This window comes from Moesziomyces antarcticus (genome assembly GCF_000747765.1).
Source record: "Moesziomyces antarcticus DNA, scaffold: scaffold_v10021, strain JCM 10317, whole genome shotgun sequence".
In the NCBI taxonomy this organism is placed as follows: domain Eukaryota; kingdom Fungi; phylum Basidiomycota; class Ustilaginomycetes; order Ustilaginales; family Ustilaginaceae; genus Moesziomyces; species Moesziomyces antarcticus.
The window spans coordinates 121,501-137,274 of record NW_014638989.1 but is presented as its reverse complement, the minus strand read 5'-3'; the positions used below and the strand labels follow the sequence as shown (position 1 = coordinate 137,274).

The window sequence follows — 15,774 nt, the reverse complement described above, 5'->3', positions numbered from 1 at the left end:
GGGGGGGGGGGGGGGGTATACATGTTCGCAAGTCGCGTGTGTTGGCGAGAGCGAAGTTGGCCACGAGGAGGTGCACACATGGAGAGTCGTGCATCGACCCCGATGGGCGTGCAGCACCCCAAGCACGCTGGAGCCTCGACGAACGGCCGCGCTTCATGGTCGGGATGCATGAGGCGACACGCTGTGCGCGATATTGTCAACTCCGCTCCGCTCGTCGTCACCAAGTGTGACAACCACGCACGCCGTCGCCGACCCCCTCTTCCACCAAAACACCACCGCAACGTCTTCAAACGCCGCGCGCCATGGCTTGGCGTGCTCCGTCGATCGCGATTCAACGTCCGATCCGGTCATGGCTGCGTCTCGATTGATCGCGTGGCGTTATTGAAACGGCCTTGCAACTTGATCTTCCCGATGTGTGCAGAGATCCCCGAACCATCGATCTGCAAGATGATTGGTCGCTCCAGTGAGCCGGCTGCTTTTTTATGGTCCCGATAACATTATGTCTTGGGGGGGCAGATGAAGAGGCGGAAGATGAAAAACAGCGGGAGCCGCATACCGGCATGTGGGGGGGACGATCGCCCTTTTTTTGGTTTTAGAGTTTACGCAGACGACCCAGAAAGTCGTCCTCCAAGCCATCAATAAACGCAGCCCCGCAAGTCGCCGCCGCCCAGCTCGATAGGAGTTGCAAAAGCCCACCATGACTGCGCAATGCCATGAAAGCGATGCGGCATGTAGATTACGCCGACATGCTTTTCGACGCTGCGAGAGTGATGGGCAAATCGGTTGTCACGAGATCGTGGTGAGGTTGCGGCTGCGGTGCCGACGATACGCTGTGAAAGGCACGGCGATGGCCATGTCGTCGTGTCACAATGGCTGCCATGGTTGCCGATGGCAATCACGGCGCAGATCAGCCTCGCTCACCGGGATGGTGATCTGACTGGGTCCCCCAATTTTGGCTTGGGTCCGTAGGAAAACACGCAGGCGAGGAGGGGAGCAAAGGCGCACGACCGCGATCGACGCGTCTTGCCAGGCGGGCGGCGCTAGGCGAGCGACGACCTTTGCACTTGCTGCACGCCAGAGTGCAGAGCCGAAGCTCGCCAGCCGCTTGCTCGCGTCGGTATGGAAGCCTTCGGCGATGCAGTTGGGCGTCGTTGGCGTCGAGCCTGCGTGTGCATGGCCATCTCCCCGCCGTCGCCAGCTTCCCGTCCGGCTCTCCTTTTCCCGCTCGGATGCTGCAATGCCGTACTTGCCAACCTTGTCCATCACCATCACGATCGACAGTGCATAGCAGTTTCAACCCGCATACGCTGAGCAAAACTTCTGGCAATCGCCATCCTCACTCGCACCGCACGCACAACGAGCCGGTGTGCTCGGCGATTCCGCCGTCCATACCGTCGTCAATGCTTCCAGCTGGATAGAGTTTGTGCTAGGTCGCCGAGACACTTCAAGCACACATTGAACCCCTAATTATTTTGAGCGTTTTGCCCTTGGGCCCCCACCCCTTTCGCATGCCGTCTGCCGTCTGCGGTGGGGGGCCAAGGTTGGTGCGATCCGAGTCGCGGGATCTACGGCGCATCGTCTGGTCTACATGTGTTGCTGGCGCCGCCTCCCGCCTGTTGCTTGTTGGCTTGCATTGCCGTCTGCCACCCCCTGCCAGCAAAGCCCCCCCATCTTTGCTCTCGGGACGCGACCTGAGCAGAGAAACCCCAGCGCTGGTGATCCACTTTGCGAGGCGGGGGAGGGGGGGTTGGTTGGTTGGTTGGACGATTCATGGGGCCGGGAGCGATCCTGGGCATGGGCGTGGCGTGGCAGAGTTTAATCGCCGTCGAGGGGGATCGGCGGCAGAGATCATTCTGACGCACCCTCGAAATCCCTCTCCGCGCCCGGTGAGCTTGATTTTGAGCCGTTTTGGGAACGGGAGGTCATGGCGCGCAGCCGAGCCAGTCAGCGGAGCCAGCCGAGTCCCACGACATGCAGGCGCACGCTCGCCACGCCCGCCACGCTGGCCACGCTGCCTTTCCCCCCCGCCCTCGCTGCTAGGGTCCACCCCTTTGCGTCTGTCTGTCTGGCTGGCTGGCTGGGGCCGAGTATAGACATGGCTGCACCGTGCGTTGCACGACACAGTCAGCGAGGGGGGCTGCTGGATGCGGTAATATGCATCGCGTTCCCATGCACGGGTGTGCGACTGGATCCGCGCCAGCTGGCACACCCGCTAACCACCAAGTGGAGACGGCCAGTGAAAGCGTGCGCTTTTTTTTGTGTTTGCACGGTCCCTTTTGTCTCACTGCACTCTTCACAGTTTCCTGCGTTTTTTTTCTTCTCCTTTTTTTTTGCTCTTTCTTTTTTGTGTCCAATTTTTATCTTCTTTTTCCTGGTTGAGCAGAGAGCATTTTTGAGACAGGTTCCAGGCAAGTTTTGCACGTGGACCTCAGTTTGGAGGAAGCCCAGCCTCGCCAGACCCTGCACACCAGCGCGAGTGGGAATTCAAGCACCGCCACGCTCGGCGGCTTCCGACTTTTGGTACGCTGTGGAGGGTCTTTGCTGGCCGAGTGCCACGGCTCGGTCAGCCCGTCCGTCTGCCCGTGTGCTGATGTGGGCCGACACCACTTCTGCCAGAGATCAGCCTAATTTCGAGCGTGGGTAAAGTTTTTAATGCTCTTTGCCACGATCTTCCTCTCTCTCTCTCTCTCTTCCTGGGTTCGACCGGCCCGAGACCCTGCCACCGGCGTTTCTCTCTCTCTCTCTCTCGAGCGAGCACGAAGCATTGTGGATGTAGCCGGTTCTTGTTTTCGAGGTAGACTGTGTGCCGAGGAGCTGGGGCAGGAACGTCGTGCGATTCGCCTTACGGCTGCGCATGGCTATGCGGCAAAGCGAGAACAGTGTGGCGGCGCATACAAGCCCAAGACAACAATGCAGCGACACGCGCGCGCGCGCGGACGGTCCCTGCGCCACGGCCCCGTTGCCGACTTGCCCACTGCTCGCGCGCGCGCGCGGTCGTGCGAGCACGGTGCCACGAGGCGCCAAACTCAGCGGATGCCGCCATCTCACCCTTGACTGCTCCCGTCCCCCCGACCCGCCTTGAGGTGACTCAAATGGCCAGCGAGCCTAGCCTCGAGTCGACCTTCGATACGTCTCCGCTTGAATGTTCGGTGCGGGCGCGCGTTCAGGGTCGCCCATACTGACGGCCAACCATGCGTGCGGCTCTCGGGCGGGGCGTTTTTAGCTGCTTCAGCCCACCGGCATCGCAATGCTTGCATTGGCGTGGTAAAGCGTTGCCATGGAGCGTGGGCAACCCAGTGCAAGAGAGAGAGTGCAAGAGAGAGAGTGCAAGAGAGAGAGAGAGGTGCATCGYATTTCCTTCTGTGCACACCTTCTTTTTTACGCCCATTCGGGTTGACTGACGATTCTCGCTCGCCTCGGCTTGGGAAATGCACGCCCACGCACCTGCAGCTTGCCTGCACCTCCGCTCCAATCGAGGCGTGTCTCTGCTCTTTTCCCTCTTTTCTCGGGGTCTAACCCGGTTCCGAATTCCTAGTTTTTTTGACCCTTTTTTTCTTCTTTGGCGTGGCATGTGGGCACTGGACTGCACGCACTTTTTTTACTGCTTTTTTTTACTTGTCAGTTGTTTGTTCCGCTCGCTCGCCTGCGTCCACCGCGGCTTTGCACGGCGAAACTTGCGCTTGAATGCATCTTCGCACCGGTACTGGATCCGCGCACCATCCGTCACCTCACCACCGTCGCTGATAGTGTACAGTAGCAGCTCATTCCGCCTGTTCTGCCTCTGTCTTCTCGGCGGCATCTCCAGGTCTCGGACTTCCGTTGCACGAGCGGACCGATATAGACTGGGGGAGGGGGAATGGCGGTGCATCCGAATCCCGAGCTCGTGTGGCGATGCGAATCCGAACCGTCGTCCAGAGCGGCGAAACGGGAGGTGGAGGTTGCGTTACGAAGCGGCCAGAGCGTGACCATTTTTCGTTTTTGTGATTTTGATTTTCAGAGTGGGAAATTTAATTTTTAGGAGGGTTTTTTTGCTCTTGTTTTAAGGCTGTGTCGTCGAGTGCGGCCAGGGCAGCCAGGCCCAGTGACAGCGCCACGAGTCGCAGCCGAGGCGAGCAAGCTTTCCGTGTTGGTTCCGCCCAGCTCAGGCTCCTCTGCCTCCCCCTTCCCCCCCGGACTGAGCCTCCCTTTGGCTGTTTCTCAACGCCGAGCTCGCCACAACTCCATCTCTCTCTCTCTCTGTGCGTGCGTGCGTATGTGCGTGCGTATGTGCCTTGGAGTCAGCATCCGATGCCGCCTCGTCCTTGCCTTGCCGTGTTGTGTTGTGCTTCCCCTTCCTCGCCCCTCAAACTCGTAAACCTGGGTCCAATCCGTATGTGGCTTCCGTCCCTCCTTTCGCTCGCTCGCTGGCTGTCTTGAGCGCCTGCCCCTCTCCACAATCGCCGCTCTTGCCGCGGCGCCATTCATCCTTCGCAGCCCCGACCCTGGCGTTCAAGCTGGGCTGCTCTTCCGCATCCTCGCCCCCCCGTTTTTGGGTATTCATGCCACGTCCCTTGGCTCGGGCTCTCTTCCGCCTTGCCTCAGTCCTGGCGCCCGGCATCCGCATCCTGCTCAGCATTCATGCCGTGCCCTGCTCGCCGCTCTCCGCCGCATCGGAGCGCTCGTCTTCCGACCGTGTTGCTCCCACTGCCATCCCCATCTCGCTCTGCACGCCAGCCGCCCTGCGTGTGCTTTGCGCCGGCGTCGTCGCTGCAAGCTCGGGGCGTGCGTGAGTGCATGGGTGCCTGTGTCGGTGTGGATGCGACTGTGCCTCGTGTTCCTTGGCCGCGGTGCGCTCGTGCCTCGACGTTCCCTGCTCTCGGATCTTCGTTGGGAGCTGGTCGTCGGTCGTGCTTGCATGGTTGCCGCTTCGGCTACTTTTCATGGTCCTCCTCTTCATCCTCTCTCGCTACACCTCCTTGCTCCTCTTCTCTCCCCCACCACCCACCGCTGCTGCAACGCTGCGATCCATCTTCCTCTTTCCCATATATCCAACCACCCTCCTTCCCGACTCGACCCTGATACGACCTGATCCCTTTCTCCACTCACCACCAACACCGCTCGTTGCCAGCTCGTTGCCACCTCGTTGCCCGCTCGTTGCCCGCTCGTTGCCCGCTCGTTGCCCGCATCTCGACCGCCACCTTTCGTGGGCGCCCGTTGCCAGCTCAATTTCGGTTGCACCCTCCACCGACTTAGATCTACGCCACCATCCTCGCCGCCACCCGCATCACCATCTGCATCCACATCGCATCCTTCGCGCCGCGCCGTTTGCGTCGCACTCGGCCTCGTCCCGTGCGAGATCCAAGTGCCACTACGGCCGGAACAGCATCTCTCGGCCTCTCAGCTCGCCAAGACGTCTAGGTGTGGCAGCCCGAGCGGATAGTTGATTGCATGTCGGCGCCACCCCATTCGAGCTAGCCTGCATTGTTCCACTTGCCGCGTGCGCAGCTGCATCCCGCTTGGCGCTTATACCGCGGTCCCGTCGCTTGTGCATCGAGCAAAGTCCCCGGTCACCACCTCATCTTGCGCGCGCGCGCGCCGTGGCCGCTGCAGCCGACACCCGCCCGTAGCGCATCGCACCACTTCATCTCGCACAGCACCACCGACCACGCTGCCGCGAGCCGGCACGATCGCACCGTCTCCCCTGCAACCCACCTTTCTGCATCTCGCGCAGCAGTCTCCGATCGGCCCCACATCCCCGTTCGCACAGGAAGGTAAGCTCATATCCTCGGCCTCATCCCGACCCGCCCCAATGAAACGCCGAGGCACAGATGAAGACGCGGAGGTGGCTCGGCTCGCCGAGATGAACCAGGCGGCGTGAGCGTGAGCGCGCGGGCGTGTTTGCGGCCCCCGTGCACCACCACCACCACCACCACCACCCCTCGGCGTCTCGCGCTTCCTGCAAAGGCCACAAGCCTCTACGCCCGGCTCCCGAATCTGGCGCCCTCGATGCTCCTCCCTCAACTTCCGCTATTCCGCCGCATCTGCGGGTGCCTTTTCAATGCGCAGCACCAGCTGCCGCCTCTCTTTGTCCTCTTTCCCCTCCTGTCCGACGCTCATCTCCCCACGCCGCATACACGAGCAGCTCAACCTGCTGGCGACGTTCTGCTTCGCGGCGAGTCAGAGCTTTCGGCGTTTCCCGCTCGCCAACCTCTCCGCCCACCGCTGCTTGTCGGACCTCCGCACACCGCACTGGTTGCCGTGCTTCCCTTTCGAGACGACCAAGCATGCTCACTCTTACATTCTCGTAACACCGCTCCACCTTCTCTTGTCGCCAACAGGATCGCATCTTTCGTCATCGCTCGCCTCGGCGCATCCCAGCAAAGCTCAACTCGCTTCTTGACCGAGCTTCAACTCTGCTCTTCATTCGATCGGTAAGTAGGTTTCGGCAACCCCTTCCTGTCTCGGTTCGAGCTTGTTTGTTGGGCGTCGCCAGCACCCGCAGTCCCGTCGCCCATCTTAGCCCTGTGCCGGCGATCCTTCGGTCATCGCTCAAGGTTCACACGACTTCACCGGCCGGTGGATCTGCTTCTGTCATCCGGCCGCTTCGTGGCCCTCTGCCCTTTGGAGAGGCCATTGCTTCGCCAGTGATGCCGGCTACGTTCGCCCGAAGCGAGCTCCCCCTCATCATTCCGCGCAAGACCATGCACAAGCCCGTACCACTCGACGAATCGAGTGCAGCCTCGTTGCAACTTGCTCCTGTGGTTGCGCATTTGGCACCGGTTTCCAACCCTGGTCTGCACCATCGCCAGCACATCGCCAGTCAGCTTCGCAGACGTCGAGTCGCAGCGTTCCCGCTACTGTCGCCTCTGCTCGCTCAATTGGCCGATCGAATTGGACGGAGGTGTAGCCGTGCAGCCCCGCGGGTCAGTCGCGGCTCCAGGTTGACAGCAAAGCGTAGCGGCCATGCTGGGCCCTGACTGCTGCGCCAGCGTGTCTCGCTTAGTCGCCTCGACCTGCGCCCGGCTTTCATGCAATTTTCGTGGCGAAAAGTGGAGCAGCGACGCTTTAACTTTTTTTTTTTCGCCGAGAAAAAAAAAAAAAAAGACGAAACGTCCAATTTTCAAGGCACGGCGTCGACTTGGCCTCGACGCCTTAGCTCATGGTGCAAGACCACGGTGGCACCGTAGCCATGCATCATGGCGATGTTGTATTCAGTCGTTTCGTTGAGGTTGGCTTGACACGCACGGTGCTGGGCGCAGGTATCATGTCGACACTGTCTCGGCTTTCGACACAGCATGCGATGCGATACAGATGTCGGCGCATCCTCGACACAGGGAATCGGCGATCCGTAACGCGCTTCCAGAACGTCTTAAGCTCCACGTCGCCGGTCTTTGTGGCAACGCAGCGTCATCAGATGCCTTGAGCCTGCTGAGCTGCGCTTTGGCAGCAGCCTTCTTGGAGTTGTTCGCCAGCCTTACCGGGCAGTGGGGAGCACTCAAAGTTGGCCCCGCTACAAGGCCAAATCCGAGGCGGTGGGTCTAAGTGCAATCTTCGACCCTCTGCCCCACCCTTGTCGCGTGCAGGGAGCCACGCATTTCTCACGCTAGGCTTTACAGCCTCACGTCGTTGAGCATCGATGATGTGGGCCTTTCGCACCTGTCCACGGTCCACGGTCCACGGTCCGCGGCCTATGCCGTCGCTTAGAGGAGTCGACGCGTCGAGAGCCTATCGCTATGCGTCTTCGTCCTGGACCGCGCCGCGACGTGCTCCGCCGAGCCACTCCATCCGTGCGCGGCTGCATTTTCGTCTCCCAATGGTGTGATCGTCGCAGCGTTATCTAGCTCTACCTCGCGCTCAAGCTCAGCATTGCAGACAAGCATCTCCGAGGCATCGCTTTCGGGCTTTCTCCGAAGGATCATCGCACGTTGCTCTTCCGGCGATGCTGTCCATTCTCCTTGTCGTTCAGAGCTGCCAGCTACAGCTACAGCTCCAGTGCTCCAGTCCTCATGTCGTGCGTCGTGCGTCTGGCGTCCCATGACCATATCGATCTGGTCGCTCGCAACATGTTCGACATGGACTATGCACACCGGTGCCGGCGCGGCCAACACAAAACTCAGGCGCTCTGTGGCTCGGAATCTCACACCCTCACTTGTTGCACGATGCGTTGCGACGAGCTTGTACGCTGACTCCAGACTGCCTCTACCTCTTGCTCCTGTCATCCCTTGCTGCTTGCCTTTTTTCTTCTCTCCTCTCCGTACAGAGCCAAACATTATACCATCGTCGGAGAGGGCCGTTGTCGTCCTTCGACACATTCGCTGCACTGACCGCTCCAACCTGCGTGTCTCGCCCGGGCCGGACTCTCGGGGCAACACACTTCCGGTCGCACTTGCCTGCCAGAGACGAGACAGCACCACTCTGTGCGCCTGCGCGCTCGCTTTGCATCAAACCGCTCCGCTGTCGGGTAACCGAAGCAGTGCGGGAGCAACGCTCCAGGACATAAAGCGCAACCACTCCGCGCATCGACCGTCTTCCGTCCGGCGCACAGCCGACGAGCTTCAACATGTCGGTCCCATACTACACAAATACGGCTAGCGCTTCTAGCTCGCCCTACCGACCTGGCACTGCCGATGGATCGTGGGAGCAGGCCAAGCAGCCTGGCGTCGGCGAAGTCAGGCCCGATCTGTACGCCCAGCTACCGCCCAGCACCACCTCCTCCTCTCAGCTCCGCCCGGAGCCGCTGCAGACGGCTGCACAGCCCTCCATGCTCGGATCCCAGATGGGCGTCTACCTCGGCCCAAACGTCGTGACTCCACGCCAATCTGCGTTCCCCAGGGACCAGGTGGATGCTTCGACGCAATTCGCATCAGCCGGTAGCATGGATGCGTTTGGTCACGGCGCACCAGGTGCAATGTCCACCGACACACCGAGGGCCACGCACTTTGGCGTCAGCAGCGCGCTCGACGCCTCCAAGATGGGCATGGCCACACCATCGCATCCCTTCGACACTGCGTCCGGCTCCACATGGTCGACGATGCAGCCGCAAGCAGAGATGCCGTATCGAGGATACGCCTACCCGGTCCAGACGAGCGCAGGCTCGTGGTCTGCGCCCGGCGGCATGTCCATGTCGCAGAATGCCATCTACGACACCTCGTCGTCGTCGGCCAACACCAGTCCCAACCGCTCGCAGGCTTACTACGACATGTCGGGCGAACATCACTTTGACCACGGCGGCTATGCCTCGCACATGGGCGCCGCGCCTGCCTACCCCATGTACGCCGCCTCCTCGTCCAAGTTCGGCAGCGCCAGCGCATACGCCGCCGCCGCCGCCCAGCCAGAGTACCAGCCCGAGGAGATCGACAGCATGCTCGGCCAGGTCTCGACGCTCTACAAGACGGCTAACACCAAGAAGATGGCCGAATTCTACCGCGACAAGTGGGCTCGCATGTGGTACGTATCCGGCCTCGCTCACTTTCTTTGCACGCTCCCCTCTGACGCCAAAAACTTTTCTTTCCATTCTTTTCATGCGCAACAGGCTGACGTGCAACTACACCTTAAAGCCGTCGATCCAGATCTCGATACCGCGCACGATCCTGCACGAGTCGTATCGCCGCGCGTGCGACGCCTTTGGCCTGGAGCCGCTTCAGGCAGCGTCGTTCGGCAAGGTGCTTCGTAGCCAGTTCCCCGACGTGGCGCAGCGCAGGCTCGGCGGTCGCGGCAAGACGCGCTTCCACTACTGCGGCTTTGGAACGTCCAACGAGCGCGAGGCGATCAAGGTCAAGTCGCTGCTCGAAGACGAGAAGGCGGGCAAGCTGCAGCTGAGCGCCGGGCTGAGTGCCGAGTACGCCTCCGAGGCTCGCGCCAAGGCGCGCTCCGAGGGGCAGGATAGCGAGACTTCGTACCGTTCGCAACGCTCGGCCGAGGCGTCGCCCGGCGAAGGCCACACGAACGCGGGCCGTGCGCTCAAGCACGAGCATTCGCCGCACGCCTCGTCGGACGGCAGTGCGCTCGGCACCACCGGCATGGGCACCGACAACCGGCTCATCGCCTCGGCATTTGCGACGCTCAACAGCGCCATACTCACACCTCCCGGCACGAGCTCGGGTGCTGGCTATGCGGGGCAGGACGCTTTGCGTTTCTCGACGCAGGCGCAACCGCTTTCGCAGGGCCAGGCAGAGGCCGCCGCCTCGAGCAGCACGACCGGATTCATGCCCAGAAGGCACACGGTCTCGCACTCCTACTCGGGCTTCAGCGATCTCGGCTTTGCGCCCTCGGCGCACGCGTCGAGCGAAGCGGGCGATGCGGCCGGTCTGCCCTCGAGCGAAGTGTCGAGCTTTGGCGTCGGGGCGGTGTCGGGCATTGCGGAGCCGGCGCAGTCGGGGTCGCTGCTCAACAGCCCGGCGTCGTCGCTGCATGGCTACCAGTACATCCAGGATCCGCGGCACATGCCGAGCTCGATGCCATTCCGGCGCTCGTGCCAGGATCTGCCGGACTGGCCGACGGTGGGTGGCGAGGCGGGCGCGGGCTCGGCCTACGGAACGTCGACGCCCGCGGCGGCGTCGGGAGGCGCTTCGGCTGGCAACGCAAGTCTGCCGGCGGAGTCGCGAAAGGCTTGGCGTGAGTACGAGTCCCTCTGTCAGGCACTGCTCTACTCGATCTACCTCGGTCCTGACCCTGTCTCGTTTGAACAGCGAACCACTTTGTTCTGGACTAGCCTGAGCGCGGCGACGCGCGAGGCGCTGCACGCGGACGCGATGCTGCAGGGCATGGTGCTGCGCGCCGACGGCATCATCTTTCGGCAGCTGCTCAACAAGCTCGACGGCATGATTGGCGACGATGTGGCCGACGAGCGCATGCCGGCGCTGCGGAGTCTGGCCAGGATGCTTGCGGAGCGCATGGCGGAGCTGGTGCGCGATGCGCTGCCCGAGGCGTGCGCGACGACCAAGGTGCAAGCATCGCAGAGGATGGGCGAGAGCCTCGAGCGCGTCATCAAGATCTTTGAGGCGGTGCGCACGTTTCGCGAAGAGTCGATGCTCGACGTGGGTGGCGACTGCGATGCGGACGCGGCGCACGCATGGTGGGCAGGCAACGCTGGGGCTGGCTCGAGTGGTGGCCCGCGCGGGCTGGGGCTGGCTGGGGTCGTGCGAGGCAACCGTTCGCGGTCCGGCACGCAGAGTTCGCTCGGAAGCATGGCGGGACCGCTGGCGAACCTGCAGCTGCGCCGACGCGATACGAGTGTGGGTAGCAGCCTGTCGGACTCGCAGCATGCGTGGACGGGCAGCGAGCAGCGCGCGTCGTCGTCGGCGTCCGAGAGCGAGGTGTCGTCGACCCAGTCGGCCGATCTGGGCGCCATGCCCAACAGCCTGTATGCGCCGCTGGCACGCAAACCGACGTCCGCCGGCGGACTGCGCGCGCGCGTGGCCTCCCATCCGGCACCTGAGAGCAGTTCCAATACTACAATGGCGCTGGCGAGCTCGCTCGCGGCTGCCATGCCGGCATCCTCGCCGCAGCACTTTGCCACGCCGAGCGCGCCCAACTCGCGCCCCACCACCGCCTCCACCTCCGCTCCCCCGCCGCCGCTCGACTGGCGCGACCACCCGATGTCCTAGTCTCTCCACCACAACTCTCTTTTTCAGTATCCGTTTCTCTCTCAATCCCCTCCTTGTCTCCACTCCTCTGAGCCGCGCTACGTGGCTCAGAATCGCATACACGATCTTCCCCCCTTCCAGTCTGCTTATCCCCCCAATGTTTTCACCAGTCTCTTCTTGTCGCATGGTCATTCCTGCTTCGTAGCTGGGGTTTTCACATCGCAATGGCATCGCTTTTTTGGTTCACTGCCGTCGAGTGTGAGTGTACTTGCGATTGGCGCAGACATGCAGCCGAGGCCGGGGGAGAGGTCATTCTGCTTTCGCAAGTGGTAGTGCGCGCAGAGGCATCGTTTCTTGACGTCTCTCTAACGTATGCGTGAGCCGGTGACTGCAGAGGCTGCGGACGATTGCATAGGGTCGGAGTACCTCCGACACCGTCGTAGTTACAAGTCACTCGCTGAAAGTGTCATGCTGTTTATGAGATGGTGTAGCCTTGAAATCAATGTCGACCGGACCTCTTGACAGCTTGAGCACGAAAGCGACCCACAGCTTTCGTTGCACTTGGAGGGCTGACATCTTGTGCTGGTACGACTCATAGATGGGCAGGGCGTCGGAAAGTACACCCTCGCCCGCTTCGTCTTGGACAATCACGCCGCCTTGCTTTGATGCCAGGCAAGTGAGCTTGCATTCGGCGCAGATACGGAGCTGATCACCTGGGCATGCGGTTGTAGATGCTGCAATCGCAACCAAATGGCTGTGTTCTCATTCTCCAGCCGGCGCAACTCGACACGGTCCTGACAGCGATTCGTGTGAGCTGCAGATGGCATCGGTTGAAATTCCTTTGGCAAGCGTCTTGCTCGGCGACGCGTCGATCCAGGCGTGAAAGTGCAGGGGTCGGCAAGGTCGCCGCACAAAGTCGTCCGAGCGGCGGCAGTGCCGGTGTCAAGGGCACAGGAAAGGAGCACGGCCCAGGGCCAATGCACACAAGACCGTCCGTGGTTGGGGCTCGTGCTAGGTGCGGACCCACGCAAAGGGCGTAAGTGTCCTCCTCAGAAACTCGCTCTTGGCGTGGCTGAGGCAAAGCTAGCCCACACCACCCCACTCCTTGGTAGCATTGTGGGGCTTGACGTCCATCTGGTTCAGGCGGCTTTGATCGACTCTTTCCTCCATTCACAAGCCCTTTTCGGGACCCACCATGCTGGGTCTCAGGCTAGGGCTTGCACATCAACCTATGGATCGACGCCCAGCTCAGCTGTGTCACGGATGATACCCAGGTTTGTGGCACATGCACCTCAGCACAGCCATCTCACACACTCCGTGCTCGTGTCGGTGAAAATTGGTCTCTGCATTCCGTGGCGCACGTTCTAACGCTTGACCCAGGTAAACGCCTTTCTCGCCTTTGCGAGGCCGGTCTTCTTTCGCTCGACCATCCTGGGGTCTCTCTTGAGCACGCCGTCCTTGGCGAGCACGTCCCTTGCGTACTTCTTGAGCTTGATGCCTTGGTCGAACTCGAGGCCGTGTGCGGTTTCGGCGACGATGGCATTCGCGACGGCATGGGCAATTGCCCCCGCTTGGCCGCTCTTGCCGCCACCGCGTGCGAGCGCAAACACATTGTACGTTCCCAGTGTCGAGGTGAGTTTGAGTGGCCATGTGACGGTTTCGCGCTCGGCGGTGCGCGTAAAGTAGTCGGCAATGGGCATGTTGTTGACGAGGATCTGGCCGAGCGTGTCGGGCTTGGCACGGATGAGCCATGCCTGTGCCGAGCTCTCCTTGCGCCGTCCGCGCGAGTAGGCGCGACCTTGACGGTCCACCTTGCGCTCCGACGCCGTCCACAGCGCGCGGTCCGCATCCTTCTCGGCAAGCAGGTTGTTTGTCTTGGCGTTCTCGTTCATGAATCGCTCGAGCGTCGTGTGGAATCGCTGGATGACATTGTCGCCGCCCAGAACGTGGTGCAATTCGGGACGCGACTCGAGCTGCGTGACGAGCGAGGCGTAGCGCGCAAGCAGGCTGAGGCGCGAGACGATCTGACGGTACTGTGCGGCCTTGAGGTTGGTGTTGAGTACAAGCTGGAGCTGCTCTGTGCTCACCCACAGGTTGGCGCGCGACGCCGAGGCGCCCGTCGATGCCAGCGAGGGTGGGGCGGCGTTGGGCGCAATGAGGTGCGCCTGCTCGAGCGCGCGCTTTGTCTGGCGTGTGAGCTCCTCGAGCTCGAGCAGCGTGTCGATATACGCCGGGCGGCCGGTGAAGTAGGCGGGCGAGGTGGGCTTGAGCCGCGACGGCAGCGGCGCCACCGGCGGCAGACGTGGAACACGCGAGCGCTCGTACGACGATGCTCCCGAGGACGAGGTGGACGCATGGCGCACGGCGACCGATGAAGCGGCGGATGTGGATGCGCCTGTCGAAGAGAGCGTGAGCGCACGCAGCCCAGTGGCCAATGTTCGTGTTGCCGACATTGTTGCCGACATGGTTGAAGCGAGGTGGTGGTGGTGGTGGTGATTCGGTGGTGAGCAGCCGGGTTCACGCAAGAAGAAAAGTGGGCTCCGCTTTCTTCCCTTCTGCCCGGCATCACGTGACTCGGTCTTTCTCTCGATCGAATCATTTTTTTTGCTCATCAATTGGTATATTCAGAAGTCTAACATATGTTCTTTTCGCGCACCGGCCAAATGTGGAGTTCCGACTCAGAAGCATCACCTTGGACTCGCAACACCATCTCGACACTCTCCCTCGCCGCGCTGGTGATCGCTGCGACCACGCACGCAAAATGTCGGTCACGCTCGCATCCAATGGCGCACCTTCAGGCGCTTCGATCACAAACCATATCCTGACCATCCCACACGCCCAATTCACGCACTTTCTCACACAAGTCATCCATCTGCGCTCGGCATCGTCGAGCAGCCTGTTTGTGCACTGCACCTCGGTGTCGCCACTGCACGCACGTACGCTACTCGCAGGCCACGCGCAAGAGTCTGCAGTGTCAGGAGTGCTTGGTGCCGACTTTGCGCTGGCCATGGTCCCGCCCAACGCACAGCCACTCGCAACCTCGGTCTCGTCCAGTCTACCAGCGGCCAGCGCAGGCATGAGTGCAGCTTGGTCCAAACGCATCGCTCGTAGGCTGGAGATCCCGCAACTGCTGCTGTCGTTAGATCTACCGCAGCAGCTGCTTGCCACCACAGGCCAGGTCCAGGCTCCACAGGACTCGCATGCCCTGCTGGCTCTCGAACGCGCCCTGCGAGATGCTTGCGCTTCCGCGCTCACCTCGGCGTCATAGTCATACGCCTCAGTCTCAAACTGCCGCATCCAACCGCTGCCCACAGCTCAAGCACTCACTGCGCGGGCGGTGGCATGCGCTATCAACTCTTTCCTCCACCACGAGGCCGGCTGCCCCCGCACACGCTGACATCCGACGGGCTCAACCCACCGTCTCCGGAACCTGCAACAGGCCCGTACAGCCACAGAGAAGCTTCTGACGCCTGGCTGTTCTGCGTCGCGCGCAATGCCCAGGCTCATAGTGCCACACAGTACCGCCAACACCAACGAGGGTCGAGCGTTGAGGTATCAGTGGCGTGCAGGTTGCGCCACTTGCACCACCATACCGAGCCCTGCTCTTGCGCGCCGTCATCGTCCTCATAGACACGCAATACCAACACCTGTCCCAGATGCGAGTCGGGCTGTCGACAATTGACTGGTTGGAATGCAGCCATGTTTGAGGCGACAAGATCGACAAGTGCGTCTTGCTTGATAATTCCCATTCGGCTGGATGCCTTGAGCTCGCACCTCGGTCCTCACGATCATCGCAGAAAAACATCGCTTCTTGATGGAGAAAGTGGCGGTCGAAACCGCACTACGGTCGACCTCGTCTGACGATCAACTCACACCATCTCAAGCAAGTCGTCGAGGTTGGGCACAAAGATAGCTTTGGCGTGCAAAGGGCGCTATCGACTTACCCTCTGCTGGCACTAGAACGCGCCCGCGCCCTCATCTCGGGCTTCATAGACACACAATGCCATGGTGTTTGTGCGCTTGCGTTCGTGGGTTGAACCAGACCAGTTTCAAAGCCGTGATCGTGCCAACGCACTTGCGCCAGGTCCAAATTCGTAATATCCATGTCCGGCGGGCATAGGCGACGTTGACTGCCGCCTCAATCTACACAGCAAGAGGTGGGTCTGTCGAGAGGAACTGGCTTTGCCCGTCCTCTGCTTTGCAAGATGGC

General features: G+C 61.5%; 5 protein-coding genes across 5 annotated transcripts; 2 read left to right on the top strand and 3 right to left on the bottom strand.

Annotated features, from left to right (window-relative positions):
• Positions 1-635: 635 nt before the first annotated feature.
• PAN0_021c6026 (uncharacterized protein) lies at positions 636-1,269 on the bottom strand (the record flags this gene model as incomplete). The annotated part of the gene is made up of 2 exons (XM_014798523.1): positions 636-830; positions 922-1,269. The coding sequence occupies 2 exons, from the start codon at positions 1,267-1,269 to the stop codon at positions 636-638; spliced, it is 543 nt and encodes a 180-aa protein (XP_014654009.1).
• A 3,018-nt stretch (positions 1,270-4,287) lies between these two features.
• On the top strand, positions 4,288-11,585 carry PAN0_021d6025 (uncharacterized protein; the record flags this gene model as incomplete). Its single annotated transcript, XM_014798522.1, has 12 exons — positions 4,288-4,369; positions 4,582-4,765; positions 4,874-5,182; positions 5,233-5,397; positions 5,485-5,853; positions 5,952-6,410; positions 6,473-6,880; positions 7,239-7,511; positions 7,563-7,658; positions 7,946-8,068; positions 8,482-9,426; positions 9,512-11,585. 12 exons carry the CDS (start codon positions 4,288-4,290, stop codon positions 11,583-11,585), a joined length of 5,487 nt encoding a protein of 1,828 aa, XP_014654008.1.
• A 429-nt stretch (positions 11,586-12,014) lies between these two features.
• Positions 12,015-12,698, bottom strand: PAN0_021c6024 (uncharacterized protein; the record flags this gene model as incomplete). Its single annotated transcript, XM_014798521.1, has 2 exons — positions 12,015-12,277; positions 12,659-12,698. 2 exons carry the CDS (start codon positions 12,696-12,698, stop codon positions 12,015-12,017), a joined length of 303 nt encoding a protein of 100 aa, XP_014654007.1.
• A 230-nt stretch (positions 12,699-12,928) lies between these two features.
• Positions 12,929-14,017, bottom strand: PAN0_021c6023 (ribosomal protein S5 domain 2-like protein; the record flags this gene model as incomplete). The annotated part of the gene is made up of 1 exon (XM_014798520.1): positions 12,929-14,017. The coding sequence occupies one exon, from the start codon at positions 14,015-14,017 to the stop codon at positions 12,929-12,931; it is 1,089 nt and encodes a 362-aa protein (XP_014654006.1).
• A 308-nt stretch (positions 14,018-14,325) lies between these two features.
• On the top strand, positions 14,326-14,832 carry PAN0_021d6022 (uncharacterized protein; the record flags this gene model as incomplete). The annotated part of the gene is made up of 1 exon (XM_014798519.1): positions 14,326-14,832. One exon carries the CDS (start codon positions 14,326-14,328, stop codon positions 14,830-14,832), a length of 507 nt encoding a protein of 168 aa, XP_014654005.1.
• Positions 14,833-15,774: the final 942 nt, after the last annotated feature.